Source organism: Arachis ipaensis, chromosome B8 (genome assembly GCF_059453495.1).
Source record: "Arachis ipaensis isolate K30076 ecotype BB chromosome B8, ASM5945349v1, whole genome shotgun sequence".
NCBI classification, from domain to species: domain Eukaryota; kingdom Viridiplantae; phylum Streptophyta; class Magnoliopsida; order Fabales; family Fabaceae; genus Arachis; species Arachis ipaensis.
In genome coordinates, this window is record NC_142443.1 from 21,926,398 (window position 1) to 21,942,417 (window position 16,020).

General features: G+C 33.5%; 1 protein-coding gene and 1 pseudogene across 1 annotated transcript; one reads left to right on the plus strand and one right to left on the minus strand.

Annotated features, from left to right (window-relative positions):
• Positions 1–2,548: 2,548 nt before the first annotated feature.
• On the plus strand, positions 2,549–3,349 carry LOC148547420 (calcium-binding protein KRP1 pseudogene; annotated as a pseudogene).
• Positions 3,350–12,077: 8,728 nt separating this feature from the next.
• On the minus strand, positions 12,078–13,832 carry LOC148547421 (uncharacterized). Its single transcript, XM_088495431.1, has one exon. It carries the CDS (start codon positions 13,830–13,832, stop codon positions 12,078–12,080), a length of 1,755 nt encoding a protein of 584 aa, XP_088351557.1.
• Between the last annotated feature and the right edge of the window lie 2,188 nt (positions 13,833–16,020).

Here is a 16,020-nt window from a genome sequence, read left to right on the forward strand (position 1 = left end):
TTTTTGATATATAATAATTTATGTGTCTCTATTTAACAGTTTAAATTAAAAAAAAAATAATTCATATAACATGACATTAGAATTTATATTACTAAATATCTATATTTTGATCTTTATTACACCTAATCTTAAATAAAGATAGAATTATAGTATGAAAAAAAATATTATGTATAAGAACGCATGTTAAATATATAATTATATATATTCTTTTTTTTTTTGGTTTATAGTATTTCTTAGTACAGCAAGTCAAAAACTAATCTATTGCGAATCTAAATTTTATTTAAAGGATTTTATTGGCTAATAAATTATTATATATACATGATAAATTTAAACTCCAACACTTTTTTAAATAAAAACGTAAACTGACTACTAAATCAACTCAAATTAGATACATTCATACATGTTCCTTAATCTAACAATTTAAACTCCTAAATAGATATCCGTGTTTCAGAAAAAGACACCAATGTCAAACATAGAAGCATCCTCTTGGTAAAAAAAAGTTGTATCCCTTCTATGAGAGCTCAATTAAGTTGGACCAAATTATAAAGAACTGTTGTTGGTAACAGGAACTAACATACGCAATATTAGAACATCACTAGCTATTAATAAAAGAAAATCATATATATATATAGTCGTCATAATTATAACATATAAACATGTTTCTATTAGAGCAAATCAAAGCACGCAATGCACATGCACGGTCACATCAAATTAAAGAAACAAAGACATATTTATTTAAATATATACGGAGGCTTCTCATTGAATCGTGATATCTTATCTTAGAGTTTGTAAGGCGCTCTACGTTGATAAATAATATGGTAGTGTACATAAATTGCTCTTAATTAATTAGTGCATGGACATAAATGAGTACGGTCAAGGGTACATAGTGATAGTTACAAAAGAACTACCGCACCTTCCACGAAGGAGAAGGCTCCACAAACACAATAGCCCCATCGATCGAGAAAATGAAAAAGCATTTGTTGAAATGAAAGCCGCAAGAAGCTCCCATACACAACGCTATTAATTCCAAAATTGATATGACAATTGACACACACGTCTCATCATCATTCAATTTCTTTTCCTTTTATTTAAAAATATTTATCTATTTGAAAAAATTTAAAGAATCAGTATTTTTATTAAAATTTAGTTAATATTTAATTAATAAAAAATTATAATTTTATATTATTAAATATAATTTTATATTATTAAAATATTAATAATAATTAATTAATAATTACAAATCATAAAATATATTGACCTCTTAATATTTAATATAATTATTTTATATTTATTAAATAAAAAATTTAAAATTTTTTGTTAATAATAAATTTATCATATATTCTTAAAACACATATTAACTAAATTCTTTAAAAAAAAAAAAGAAAAATCCCTCCAAATTTGAAGTGCGTATAATTTTGATAAGTACTTGATATGAAAAGAATTTTTATGGACAACTAATTTTCTTTTAGTTATCAACGACACTTCATGTATACTTTATTAAAAAAAACAATAAATAATTGAGTTGAATAATTCAAAAACATATTATAGGTGCATGGATATATATATATATATATATATATATATATATATATATATATATATATATATATATATATATATATATATGTTTCGCTAAGAATATGCGTTATTTCTATACACTAAATGTATGAAAATATTATATATTTATTTTTTAATATAAAATTTTTGTTTTCAGATGTTACATCAAAACCTTTAAATATTTATGTAAGACCTATAATGTATTAAGATTATACATTAATATGTTTAATATCTTTTATTAGAATTAAATTTTATATTCAGTGACAATTAATTATGTATTGTCACATTAGTAAAATAACTATTTTTAAATTTATTATTTTAAAAATAATTTAAATACAAAAATCTAATTAAATAATTATATAAAATTCTTTACAACATTATCAATGTATTAAAATTAAACTCTTTTCATAAACTACTAAAAAAATGTAAATAATTTTTTAATTTATTTTTATACATACAATATTTAATGAGGTTGAATATATATATGACTTATCAATAAAAGTATTATTATATACTAATAAACATAAAAGTGATTGAACTTGTTAAAATTTAATTTCGATACACTAATAACAAAACATATTTTACACAACTATTCAATCATTAGTTTTTATTTAAAATTATTTATGTAATGAGCATAAAATGTAATTATTTTTGTTTACCTAATAATATACAATTAAATGTATGTTTATAATTGTTTTATACTACACTGATAATGTACGAAAACTGATTTTAATTTGTTATATATATTATCATTATATCAAAATTGAATTCAGAAATATTTAACTATACAAATTAATACTATATCAGAAGCAAACTCCAACAAATAGACATGTAAGATGCATGAAATAAAGTTGGTGAGAGTTCCGTGGATAATGTACCTGTACTAAATTCTCATTTTCCCTATTATTCTTTTTATTACTCCTGTTTTCTTGTCTATTTATGTAACTTAGCCATATATATACACAATATCCATCATCCCTTCTATCACAAGCTACAAAATAATATTCCCCTTTAGTCTACTATTCACTATTATTGTCATAATAAGTCCCTTAGCTTCTTACTTAAAGTTTTGCCGACAGTTCTATCATGGAATTAGACCATGGTATGGACTTTGAGGACTACTTTCCATACATGATCTCAAGCCTCGGCGCGGAAGGCTTCATCGGCGAGCTCTGCAATGGTTTCAGTCTGCTTATGGACGCGAACAAGGGCTTGATCACGTTCGAGAGCTTGAAGATGAATTGTTGCTTACTAGGTTTGGAGGTGAGGGATGATGATGAGCTCTTGTGCATGTTAATGGAAGGTGATTTGGATGGAGATGGTGCCCTAAACCAAATGGAGTTTTGCATTCTCATGTTTAGGATTAGTCCATGCTTGATGGACGATGGAGATTCACCTAATAAATTCTTGCCTCAAAGTGTTGATCCCATGTTAATGTAGCGTAAATCTGTGATCTGTAGTACTCTAATTATAGTGTTAGCTCTTTGTGTGTCTCTTAATTAAATATTTCATCCCTCCTTCTTATGTGTGAGAGTGTGTTTGTTGGTGTTAATTGTAACTCTGTAACTCTTAATTTTTTTTTTCCCCTTGTGTGGCTTGGTAAGTTTACTAAAATTTGGGGAATGCTAGAGAGCCAACATTTTTAGTGATAAAGGATAGAAAGTTAGCTACTCTTGGTTCAAATGTAAGGGGAAAAAAAAAGTGTTGGTCATCTAGCATTTTTCATTTGTGAGTTTATTTTTGGTGTTTCAATCATGCTAATGAATGATAAGTGCTTTGCATTGATTTTTAATTTATGTTCGCTTCATTTTTGAAATAATTGACCATTTATAAATACGATCATAGGTAATATATGCAGGGTTCAAAAAAAAATAAAAACAAAATAAAACTCACCAAACTGTACTCAAACTCATCGTTACAAACTACTACTTATAAAGGTTTAATTATAACATTGATGAATGTTAATCGAGATATTGCTTCAAATATTGTCTAAAATTTTCAACTCGCTTTAATTAAGTTTTTCATTTTCTAAAATAATCAAATGTATTCATTATTTTTAGAAATGTATATCTCCGTTAGTCTAAATATTATCAGTCGTTTTAACATTGTTGATGTGTACAGTAATTAAATGTCAACTTGACAATTTACTACAATCTGATGTGAACAAACAATGAATTAAACTCAAATTATTATCCAAAATTTGTTTACAACACTCAAATTGGTCTATACATAATTATAAAACTCTAATTCTCAAATCTTCATCTTCATTGTTTGTTCTTCCTTCCCTATTCTATGTTGTCTTTCTCCTCATCTTCATCGTTCGTCTCTTCTCCCACTCTCTCACTCTCTCATTCTGATCGCTTCCTCTCTTCCTCTTTTGCTGCCCTCCGCTTCTCCCCAACCCACAACGAACCCGTTTTCATGTCTATTTCCAGTGTCTCCGATAACGTTAATAAATCTGCTTCTAAAATCGTTCTCTAATATAACACTGATGTCGTAGCTGGTTTCTCTCTCAGAAAAAAGTATCGTAAATAAATTCAAAGTCACGTCATCGTTTAGTGCACTCCCACTTCAGCTAGCTCACAAAAGCAATGGTGAGCCCTTTAAAAATATTTCTTTCTCTCCAGTCCAATCGAGAGCGGAAGGAGGAGGACTCGCTTTTTCAGGTATCGCAATGAGAATAGAGAATCCTTATTGGATTACGATGACATTCAAATTGATCTTGAGTCCCACCACAACGATGTGTTTTTCGATGATTACGAGAACAAAAGAGACGGTGGAGATTGGCAACGCCGAAAGCACTCGTAGACTCTGGTCTACGAACGATTCGTCCACATTGAAGTCCAGGAAGAGACTCATCAAGAAGGGTGCCACTGGAAGACAGTCGGTGGCGCCAAAGCTCGAAAATGAGGTGGCAGAGTAGGAGTATGAAGGCGGGAGGACACGACGGAGGAAGAGGAAGAAGACGAAGGAAGATGAAAGTGGGAAGAAGGAAAAGAGGCTTAAGGGAGAGAAAAGGTTTGCGAATGGCGAAAGTGAGAAGAGCATGTCCAAATTTCAGGGATCTAAGAAAGGGGAGGAAGAACAAAGGATGAAGATAAAGATTTAAAAGTTAGGACTTTAAATTTATAATTGTGTATAAGTTTAAATAAATTTAGGGTACTAATTTGAGTTAAATTTATTGTTTATCTACGTCAGCTTGTAACAAATTGTTAAGTTAATACTTAGCTGTATATATTAAGAACGTTAAAACAACTGATAACATTTAGATTAACGAATACTCTCATTTTTTAGAATGGAAAAGTATGAGGAGCCAATAAAATATTTATACAATGTGTACAATGGAAGTTTAGGGAGTATTAGAGATATAATCATTAGTGTTACCTTTTCTTATCAGCTGAAACTTTTAGGATGAATGGTATCATGACATGATATTAAAGCGTTAGATCCGAAAGGTCAAGAGTTCAAATCTTGGTAAACCCAAAATCAGTTTAAACTTTTGGGAAGATGCTTATTATCGCTAGTACTCGGATGGTTATTCTAGATAATATGGGGATGTTCATTTTATAACTCAATAACCCATTGTACACATTGTACAAATAATCCATTGTCTCCCTAGCGAGAACCTTTTAGAATAATAGATACATTTAATTATTTTAAAAAGTAAAAAACTTAATTAAAGTGAATTAAAAATTTCAGGATCTATTTAAGACATTACCTCGATATTAATCTTATACAGTATAATCAAAACTTAAAGTATTAAGAAAATTGTTTCGCAAACGAGTATCCGTTAAAGAGATAAAAGGGCAAAAAATATTGAAAACAAATAAAAGCTTAAGTTTTCAATATCATCAAAGGCATTAAATTTTGCTATTTTATCTCGTTAATAACTAGTGGTTTTACTAAAAAGAAATTCTGCCCATAATTAATCTCATTAGTAATTATAGAGCTCTTTTCATAATTTTCTTGTGGAAAAATATTACTGGTACATCAAAAGTGTGCAAATTAATTAACTTTAATACGAGAGATACAATAATGTAATACATTAATATTAAATTAAAATGGTGTAATGCTCTAGTATGGAATGAGTATAAGTAATTGTGAGTAAATACAAAGAGAAATCGTCATTAACAATTTTAAAAGGAAGAAGTTAGATTTGAAAATTTAAAATCATTACTTATTATTATTTTTTTTTTAGTCAATTAAAATTAAATCATTACTAACGTTTTTTTTAAATATTAAATTTCAGCCAATTAAAATTGTTACTAATGATTTTTTTAAAAAAAATAAATTTTAGAAGATTAAAATCGTTATTGATGAATTTTCTTTTTCAGTAACTATTTCATATTAACAAAATTCATCAACAAATCCCAATAGTTGGTAAATCTCATATTACAACCCAATATTCAAAAAATTTAACCTCAAAAATTGAACATCGGCGTTTAAGCTAATAAAATTGAGTTGGAAGAACTTTGAAACTTATGTAATTATATCGTCATAATTTAATTATATGTAATTTTAAAATGGTTTGTTTGTATGTGCAACAAGAAAACGTGAAATGAGTAGTAGTAATGTGCAAGTAAAAGATTTCGTTAATTGTTATCATTATCATTTCATGTTTTGTTATTCGCTTGCCGTTTTCGAAAACGCCATAAGTATAAATAGTAAGGAAAATATAACGTAAGGCTTACGTACTAATGAACTATTACTGATTAGGGATAATTAAATTGATGAATATAATATGGACTTTAATTTTCGACACGATGGAAACGCTTGGTGCTTGGATTGTATTGTATGTATTTTATTGATAATGGGGCTGATGGTTCTAGTTGAATTTGAGAAGGGGGTTGAATCAAGTTGGCTTAAAACTTAAAGTTTTAAACTCTATTTTTGCTATTGTTCGAGTTGCAGGAGATTATTTAAAATAGTCTCATACGCAGAAAATTATAAGTGCAGAGAAGAGGAGAAAGAGGCCAGCATGTATCCTGGTTCGGATTCTTTGTGCCATGAATCCTACATCCAGTCTCCACCACAAACCATGGTAGAATTTTCACTATAATCCTCAGATTACATACACCAATACTATTGAATCAATTCCTAATCCAACTAGTATCTACCCCTAAGCTTTCTTCACTAAAGCTTAGCAACTTGGAAGGAGAATCTACACAGATTCAATTCTCACCAAGTGCTAACCCAACTTGGCAAGGGGAACTAATCCTAGTTCATAAACCCAAATTACATCAGAAAAACAAACAGTGGCTATTTTGCATCACTCTAGCCTTTTCTCTCTTGGCTTTTGAACCTCACATAATTGCCTTTTCAAAACAAAAGATAACGCAAGACAGCCATAACAAAAATCAGAATTAAGCTTGAGTAGAAGAAAGAGATTTCAGCTCTGTGTTAGAGAAGGTGCTCTGAATGTGAGTGCTCTCTTTCTTAACTTGAAATGATGGAATGAGTCTTCTTATATATCTTCAGCTTGCTTAGAATTTCTGCCTCTTCCATTTCCTTGTGCCAGCTGCTCGTTGGAGCTGTCCTTGATGGCATGCAGTCCTTTCTTCATCTTGCTTCACCACCTCTGCAGCTGGAGTTGCTCGACCATTACCTCTGCTGTCCTTGGTGTTTCTTTCTTCCTTGGCATGCTCTTCTTTTGCATCCTGCTTCATGATCTCTGCCATACAAGGAGCTTCACCCACTACCTCTGTTGCTTGGCAAGTTTGTGTTTTGCTTTTTTTCCTTTGCTGTAATTTGCTTTACTGTTCGTCCTTGGAGAGGTGAGAGTCCTTGTGTCTTGTTGCTTTGCTAGAGCCCCAGCTGTCCTTGATGTTGACAGATGTCCTTTTCTTTCTTTTCTTCTTTTGCCAACACATAGCCTTTTATTCTTTGCTGATCGGTGCAATGAGAATGAGCTTGGCTCTTTTACATTTGCTGAAGTACTAGCTGGTCTTGGACTAAGGCAATGTGGACTTGGGCATTTACTTGGAGCATTAAGGAAACAAGTAGCATTGTTTGGCTTGTGAGATAGTTAATGGGCCTGCCACAATAAAACACACATTAAACAATATTGGGCTTTTTCACCCAAAACAATGTTTGTCATCATAACATAACCCAAAATCAAAACTAGACTCAACAATCTCCCCCTTGATGACAAACATGATAAAATAGGGAAATTAAAAAATTTAAATGAGTTAAGAACACTTCCCTTTTATGACATTCGGATTGTGAGTTGCTCCCCCTGAATGCTAGCATTGCTCCCCCTTAATCATGGCTTACATCTTTTCCTAAACAAAACTTAAAAACAGCCAAGACCAATATTTCCAAACAATCTATCACAGTAATGAAAGCACAGAGCAATTAACACTAAGCACAACCCAGGATAAATCATAGCACCACAAAACATTGTTCTTAACTATTTCTGTTAATCCCTAAGCCAAACTAACATTCCTTTTCTTTTCTCCCCCTTTTGTCATCAAGGGAGGAAAGGAAATAAAAACCTGCACAAAATTTGTTAGTGGCCAGTGCATATAGTTCAAGTAGCAGAGTGGTTTAAGTCTGTTACAGTCATCCAAAAAAATAAAATAAACAAGTTCAAAATGAAAACAAGTCATATTTGCAGATGAGATAACAAGAGCTAGGCATCAGAGTTGGATTCATCAGAGGTTCCATCGTCCTCCCCCTCATTGTCAGATGTAGTGAGGCCAACCTCAACATCCTCCACAAAGTCCCTCAGAATGCGAATCCTTCCTTTGGTCTTCTTGAGATCATTTTCCTCCAAAACTTGATTCCTTTTGCGCTCAGCACCATGATGGAGAAGAAGGTCAGTCAGATTAATAAATTCTTCAAGCACATTCTTCAGAATGCGGGTCATGACCTTGATTGTAGTGGATGTGGAAGGGGGAATCAGAGGATCCTCATCAACAGAGGGAACATCAGTGCTGTCATCAGTTTGGTGACGCTTGGGAGCTGTTTTCTTTACTTGAAAAAATAAAAATCCCAATTTGAAAACGTATAGGAAGTAACAGCTGTAATTGTTGTACGTTGCAGATGGGAACAAAAGCAAAATAAAGTTTGGATTTGAAAACAAATTTTAAATGAGGCCTAAAAACTTATTTTCAAAAGAAATGAAAAAGCAACTATGAAATGGGCTCAATTAGATTCAGTAAAGAAAGCCCATATGTCGAGACTGCTCCAGCACGAGATGTTCATCATTCAGGCTTGAATCCAGTAGGCTTCATAGTGACTCAATGAAGGTTACTCATCATCTGCCAAAAAATCTCACCGCGATTCAAGAGACAAAACACAAAAGATCTCATTATGAGAAACATTAAGAAAACAGAGATGAAGTTAGAATGCCCAGTTCAGTTCTCAACTTGCAGAACCTCTCCTCTATCAATGGTTTGGTGAATATATCAGCTAGCTGACCCTCAGAATTAACAAACTGAATATCTAAATTTCCATTTTGCACATGTTCTCTTATAGAATGAAATCAAACTTCAATGTGCTTTGTCCTTGAGTGCATAACAGGGTTTTTGGAAATATTAATAGCACTCAAATTGTCACAAAATAATGGAATATTGGAGACATTCAGTTTATAATCAGCTAGTTGAGTTTTCAGCCATAATAATTGAGAATAACAAGAGGAGGCTGCAATATACTCAGCTTCGGCTGTTGAAAGAGCTACTGTAGCTTGCTTTTTGCTAGACCAAACAATGAGAGATTTCCCAAGAAAGCAGCACATGCCACTTGTGCTTCTTCTATCAATCCTGTCTCCAGCAAAATCTGCATCACAGAAACCCACTAATTGAAAAGAATCAATCTTAGGAAACCATAACCCATAATTAGTGGTACCAAGCACATATCGAATGATCCTCTTGACAGCTGAGAGATGGGACTCCTTAGGCTTTGATTGAAACCTTGAGCAAACTCCAACACTTTGGATGATATCAGGCCTTGAGAAAGTTAGATACATCAAAGATCCAATCATCCCTCTATAGCGTGTCTCATCAACATCTCTACCATGTTCATCCTTGTCAAGCTTGATATTGGGATGCATGGGGTTCCCATTGGCTTAGCACAGTCCAGCCCAAACTTCTTGACAAGTTTCTTTGCATATTTTTCTTGATGGATGAATATGCCTTCTGCAGTTTGCTTGATTTGCAAGCCTAGAAAGAAGTTGAGCTCTCCCATCATGCTCATATCAAATTCATTGGTCATAAGCTTAGCAAAATCTGCACACAAATCTTCATTAGCCGAACCAAATATAATATCATCAACATAAACTTGCACAAGAATAAAATGATCATGATAGTTCCTAATAAATAAAGTGGTGTCAGTGGCTCCTCTTTGAAAATTATTTTTCAACAAAAATGAGCTAAGCCTCTCATACCAAGCTCTAGGAGCTTGTCTCAAACCATATAAGGCCTTAGCTAGTTTGAAAACATGGTTAGGAAAAGATTTGTTTTCAAACCCAGGTGGTTGAGACACATAAACCTCTCTATCTATTATGCCATTGAGAAAAGCACACTTTACGTCCATTTGGAACAACTTGAAGCCACAATGAGCAGCATATGCAAGGAGCAATCTGATGGCTTCCATTCGAGCTACAGGTGCAAAGGATTCATCGAAATCAATCCCTTCCTCTTGATCATATCCTTGAGCAACCAATCTAACTTTGTTTCGGACTATGGATCCATCTTCACCCAGTTTGTTTCTGAAAATCCATTTAGTGCCAGTGACTTTCTTTCCATTTGGATAAGGCACTAATGACCAGACCTGATTCTTCTCAAATTGCTGCAATTCTTCCTTCATAGCTAACATCCATGAAGGATCAGCAAGAGCTTCTTGAATGTTCTGAGGTTCAATCTTTGATAAAAGAGCAATGTTGTTGGATTCGGCTCTTTTCAAAGATGAACGAGTAGTCCTACCAGTGGATGGATTTCCTATTATGAACTCCTCAGGATAGTTTTTCAGAAACCTCCATTCTCTTGGTCTTCTAGACTGATGTGAGGATACAGGTTCCTCTTGATCAACAATGGCCTCTACATCAGTATTTTCTGCAGCAACAGGAGATAATTCCAAATTGTCTCCTGCAGAATTGGGATTTTCGTTGCTAGCAGGTGCAGCTTCATGAGAACTTGAATTTTGTTGAACTGGCTCATTGTTCTTGGGTAATTCAGCTTCAAAACCTGGACTATCATCTATGCAAACACTAGGAACAATGTTAGACTCACAGAAAGTGACATGCATGGTTTCTTCAACAGTTTTGGAGTTCTTGTTAAAGACTCTATAGGCCTTGCTATTTGTGGAATAATCCAGAAAAATGCCTTCATGTGTTTTAGGATCAAATTTTCCTAAATTTTCTTTGATATTCAGAATGAAACACTTGCAGCCAAACACATGAAAATAACTAAGATCAGGAGGATGCCCTTTCCAAAGTTCATATGGGGTTTTCTTCAAAAACTTCCTAATGATGGTTCTATTTAAAACATAGCAAGCTGTATTCACAGCTTCAGCCCATAAGAACTTGGGGATTTCATATTCACATAACATAGCTCTAGCCATTTCTTGTAAACTTCTATTTCTTCTCTCAACAACACCATTTTGTTGAGGTGTTCTTGGACAAGAGAAGTTATGTGATATGCCTTGTTCATCACAAAAAGATTCAAAGTATTGATTTTCAAATTCTTTACCATGATCACTTCTTATTGAAACAATTTTTGAACCTTTTTCATTTTGAATCTTTTTGCTGAACTTTTCAAAAACAGAAAAAACCTCATGTTTATGAGCAAGAAAGAACACCCAGCCAAATCTAGTATAGTCATCCACAATTACCATGCCATAACTCTTTCCTCCAAGACTTTGAGTCCTAGTTGGTCCAAACAGATCAAGATGTAACAACTCCAATGGTTTCTTAGTAGAGACATCTTCCTTGGGTTTGAAAGAGGTTTTAATTTGTTTACCCATTTGACAAGCATCACAAGTGATATCCTTGTCAAATTTTATATTAGGAAGACCTCTAACTAAGCTTCTCTTTACAAGCTTAGAGATTTGGAACATGCTAGCATGTCCTAACCTCTTATGCCACATCCATTTTTCAGATTCCATTGAAGAGAAACAAGTTACATTTTGAACTTTTAGATCATCTAGAGTGATACCATAAACATTGTCACTTCTTTTGGCAACAAATAAAACTGCCCCTGTTTTCTCATTTATGACTCTACAATCAGATTTCCTAAAGGTTACAGCATACCCAAGGTCACACAATTGACTTATACTCAATAGATTATGCTTTAACCCATCAACTAAGAAGACACTATCAATGCAAGTTGAAAAATCTTTGCCAACCTTACCAATGGCAATTATTTTACCTTTACCATTATCTCCAAAAGTGACAAATCCTCCATTATACTTGTTGAGTTTAATGAAGAAAGTATCCCTTCCGGTCATATGCCTTGAACATCCACTATCAAGATACCACATGTCCATTTTCTTCTTGGATGCAAGGCAAACCTGCATGTTCTTCAACTAACCTTAGGTATCCAAATCCATTTGGATCCTTTGATGTGAAATCTTCTTGGTTGCCCAAGAGCATTATAATCATGAACAACTTTATATAATTTATTATCATTACCAAAAGACTTAAGAAAGATGAAACATTGAGGAGGATCATGACCATTTCTGTTGCACTTGTAGCAATGATTCTTGCTTACTGATTTTTTAGGTTTGCTGAATCCTTTTGGTTTGAAAAGCTTGGAAGAGGAGGCTTCAGATTTTTTAAAGTTTTGTTTGAAAACAGCCTTGTTTTCCTCTATGAATCCAAGTCCAGATTTTTCAGATCCAAACCTTTGACTAGCAAGTAGTTTGTTAAGATTTTGAGAACCTTGAACAAACTTTGCTAAGTCTTCATTCAAATTTTTTATTTGTTCATTTAGCTTTTTGTTTTCAGAAATCAAATCAGTGGAAGCAGTAACTTCATGCTTGAGCTTGTATTTTTCTAATTCAGCTCGCAAGGCAATGTTTTCTTCTTTTAAAAACTTTTTATTGCTAGTTTCATTTGCCTTAACTTTTTTCAAAAGAAGATCATTTTCTGTCCTCAAAGCCTCATTTTCTTTCTTACATTTAGCATACTTATCCAAGAGTTTCTTAGAGTTCACAGAAATGTCTTTGATAATGTAGTGCAGTTCATCAATAGATAAGTCAGAGAGATCTACCTCATCTTCATCATTATGATCTGCCATCAGACATAGTTGAGCTTCTTGATCTGAGCTCTCTGAGCTGGTGTCATTCTCCAAGTCCTCCCATGTTGCCATCATCACCTTCCTTTTGTCTTTCTTGGATTTTTCGCCTTTCTTAAGTTGAGGGCAATCTGACTTGAAGTGACCAGGCTCCTTGCAGTGATGGCATGTGAACTTGACTTGATCTTTCTTGACATCTTTGGATGAGGAACTTCCTTTGCCTTTGTTTTTGTATCTCAGTAGTCTTCTCATTTTTCTTGCAAAGAGCACCATTTCTTCATCTGAGAAACTGTCATCAGATTCTTCTCCTTGGGCTGTCATTCTTGATTTTAGTGCTATACTTTTCTTTTTGTCATCTTTGTCTTGAGACATGTGAGTGGTTTCATAAGCCAGCAGCTTGCCTCTCAGCTCATCATAGGTGATTTTGATAAAATCATTCCTTTCAGAGATGGCTGTGCTTTTCACTTCCCATTTCTTGGTAAGACTCCTCAGAATCTTCCTTACCAAGGTTTCTTCAGAGTAGTTTCTTCCCATAGCGTCCAGATTGTTGATGATTATTGAGAACCTTTCGAACATTTGATCGATGCTCTCATCTTCCTTCATACTGAACATTTCATACTCCTTCATCAGCATGTCAATTCTGGTCTCCCTTACTTGCTTAGTGCCTTCATGAGTGAGTCTGAGCTTATCCCAGATTTCTTTAGCCGTTTTGCACCTTGACACTTTTCTGAACTCTTCAAAGCTGATTGCACAGTGCATCAGGTTGATTGCCTTGGCATTGAGTTCAACCTTCTTCTTTTCTTCATCTGTCCATTCGCTGTCCTCCTTTGCCACAACTTCTCCATCAGCATTCTGTTTGGTAGGAACGTCTGGACCATTGAGAATGATCTTCCAGATGTTGTAGTCGATCGACTGCACGAAGATTCTCATTCTCTCTTTCCAGTAAGAGTAGTTGCTGCCATTGAAGTAGGGAGGTCTGTTGTTGAACTGCCCTTCAGTGAGAGTGAAAGCCACTATGTTGGGATTCATGTTGTTGGCCATGGATCTTTACTCCAAGCTGTGAAACTTGCCTTCTTGAGACCAGGCTCTGGATACCAATTGATGGTTCTAGTTGAACTTGAGAAGGGGGGGTTGAATCAAGTTGGCTTAAAACTTAAAGTTTCAAACTCTATTTTTGCTGTTGCTCGAGTTGCAGGAGATTATTTAAAATAGTCTCATACGCAGAAAATTATAAGTGCAGAGAAGAGGAGAAAGAGGCCAGCATGTATCCTGGTTCGGATTCTTTGTGCCATGAATCCTACATCCAGTCTCCACCACAAACCATGGTGGAATTTTCATTATAATCCTCAGATTACATACACCAATACTATTGAATCAATTCCTAATCCAACTAGTATCTACCCCTAAGCTTTCTTCACCAAAGCTTAGCAACCCCAAAGTGCTATCCTAACTTGGAAGGGGAATCTACACAGATTCAATTCTCACCAAGTGCTAACCCAACTTGGCAAGGGGAACTAATCTTAGTTCATAAACCCAAATTACATCAGAAAAACAAACAGTGGCTATTTTGCATCACTCCAGCCTTTTCTCTCTTGGCTTTTGAACCTCACATAATTGCCTTTTCAAAACAGAAGATAACGCAAGACAGCCATAACAAAAATCAGAATTAAGCTTGAGTAGAAGAAAGAGATTTCAACTCTGTGTTAGAGAAGGTGCTCTGAATGTGAGTGCTCTCTTTCTTAACTTGAAATGATGGAATGAGTCTTCTTATATATCTTCAGCTTGCTTAGAATTTCTGCCTCTTCCATTTCCTTGTGCCAGCTGCTCGTTAGAGCTGTCCTTGATGGCATGCAGTCCTTTCTTCATCTTGCTTCACCACCTCTGCAGCTGGAGTTGCTCGACTACTACCTCTGCTGTCCTTGGTGTTTCTTTCTTCCTTGGCATGCTCTTCTTTTGCATCCTGCTTCATGATCTCTGCCATACAAGGAGCTTCACCCACTACCTCTGTTGCTTGGCAAGTTTGTGTTTTGCTTTTTTTCCTTTGCTGTACTGTTCGTCCTTGGAGAGGTGAGAGTCCTTGTGTCTTGTTGCTTTGCTAGAGCCCCAGCTGTCCTTGATGTTGACAGATGTCCTTTTCTTTCTTTTCTTCTTTTGCCAACACATAACCTTTTATTCTTTGCTGATCGGTGCAATGAGAATGAGCTTGGCTCTTTTACATTTGCTGAAGTACTAGCTGGTCTTGGACTAAGGCAATGTGGACTTGGGCATTTACTTGGAGCATTAAGGAAACAAGTAGCATTGTTTGGCTTGTGAGATAGTTAATGGGTCTGCCACAATAAAACACACATTAAATAATATTGGGCTTTTTCACCCAAAACAATGTTTGTCATCATAACATAACCCAAAATCAAAACTAGACTCAACAGGGGCGAAAACACTAAAAACTCACGATACTTCTAAAAAGAGAAATACTTAAAAAGTAGTCTGCATGGAATTGCAGTGAAATATATATAGAGGATAAATTAAAAAATATGTATCAAATTATCAAGTTATTTATAATCTGCCGAATTCGATTAGTCTCATTTTGAGCATACCGAAAATTTTTAGTAAGATAAAGAGTAAGGTTAACAATTTTATTTTCCTCAATAACATTATCAACACTAAAAATAAATTTGTTCCTTCGATACTATAAAAAATTTATTGTTGTGACAGAAAAAAAAAAGGGGTCGAGACTATTTTTGAGAAAGAAATTTAGGTGATAATTTTTTTTTAACAATCAATAATTAGTGTTGAATTAAGATGTGAATCCGATACAAATTGACCAAAATCTTCATATATAACATCCTAATATAATTGAAACTAAAAATTATGTGATACAGTGAATTTTTTATTTATCAATATTTGCAATTAGTATTAGGATAAACATAGTTATTATATATTTAATAGACTCTCTCACAAAAGATTCTCTTTTAGATTTATAATATAAATTGTGCATAAATCCACATTGAATAATAGGACAAGCAGGTTTTTAAAAATTTTGTGATTGACTTATAGATTTTTAAAGAAAATAAAGTATAAAGTAAGTTCTTTAAATAAATTTATATTATAATAGATTTATATGTCCTAAATGAAAAAGAGAAAAAATTCCAAGTAAGTTTTTGAAGAATTGAAACGCTGAATTTACAAGCTTTTGAAAATTTACAATGCTGGATATAATGATTTTTCTCAA

Coding starts and splice junctions, on each gene's coding strand:
- LOC148547421 (XM_088495431.1), bottom strand. CDS start 13,832: ATGGCCAACAACATGAATCCCAACATAGTGGCTTTCACTCTCACTGAA.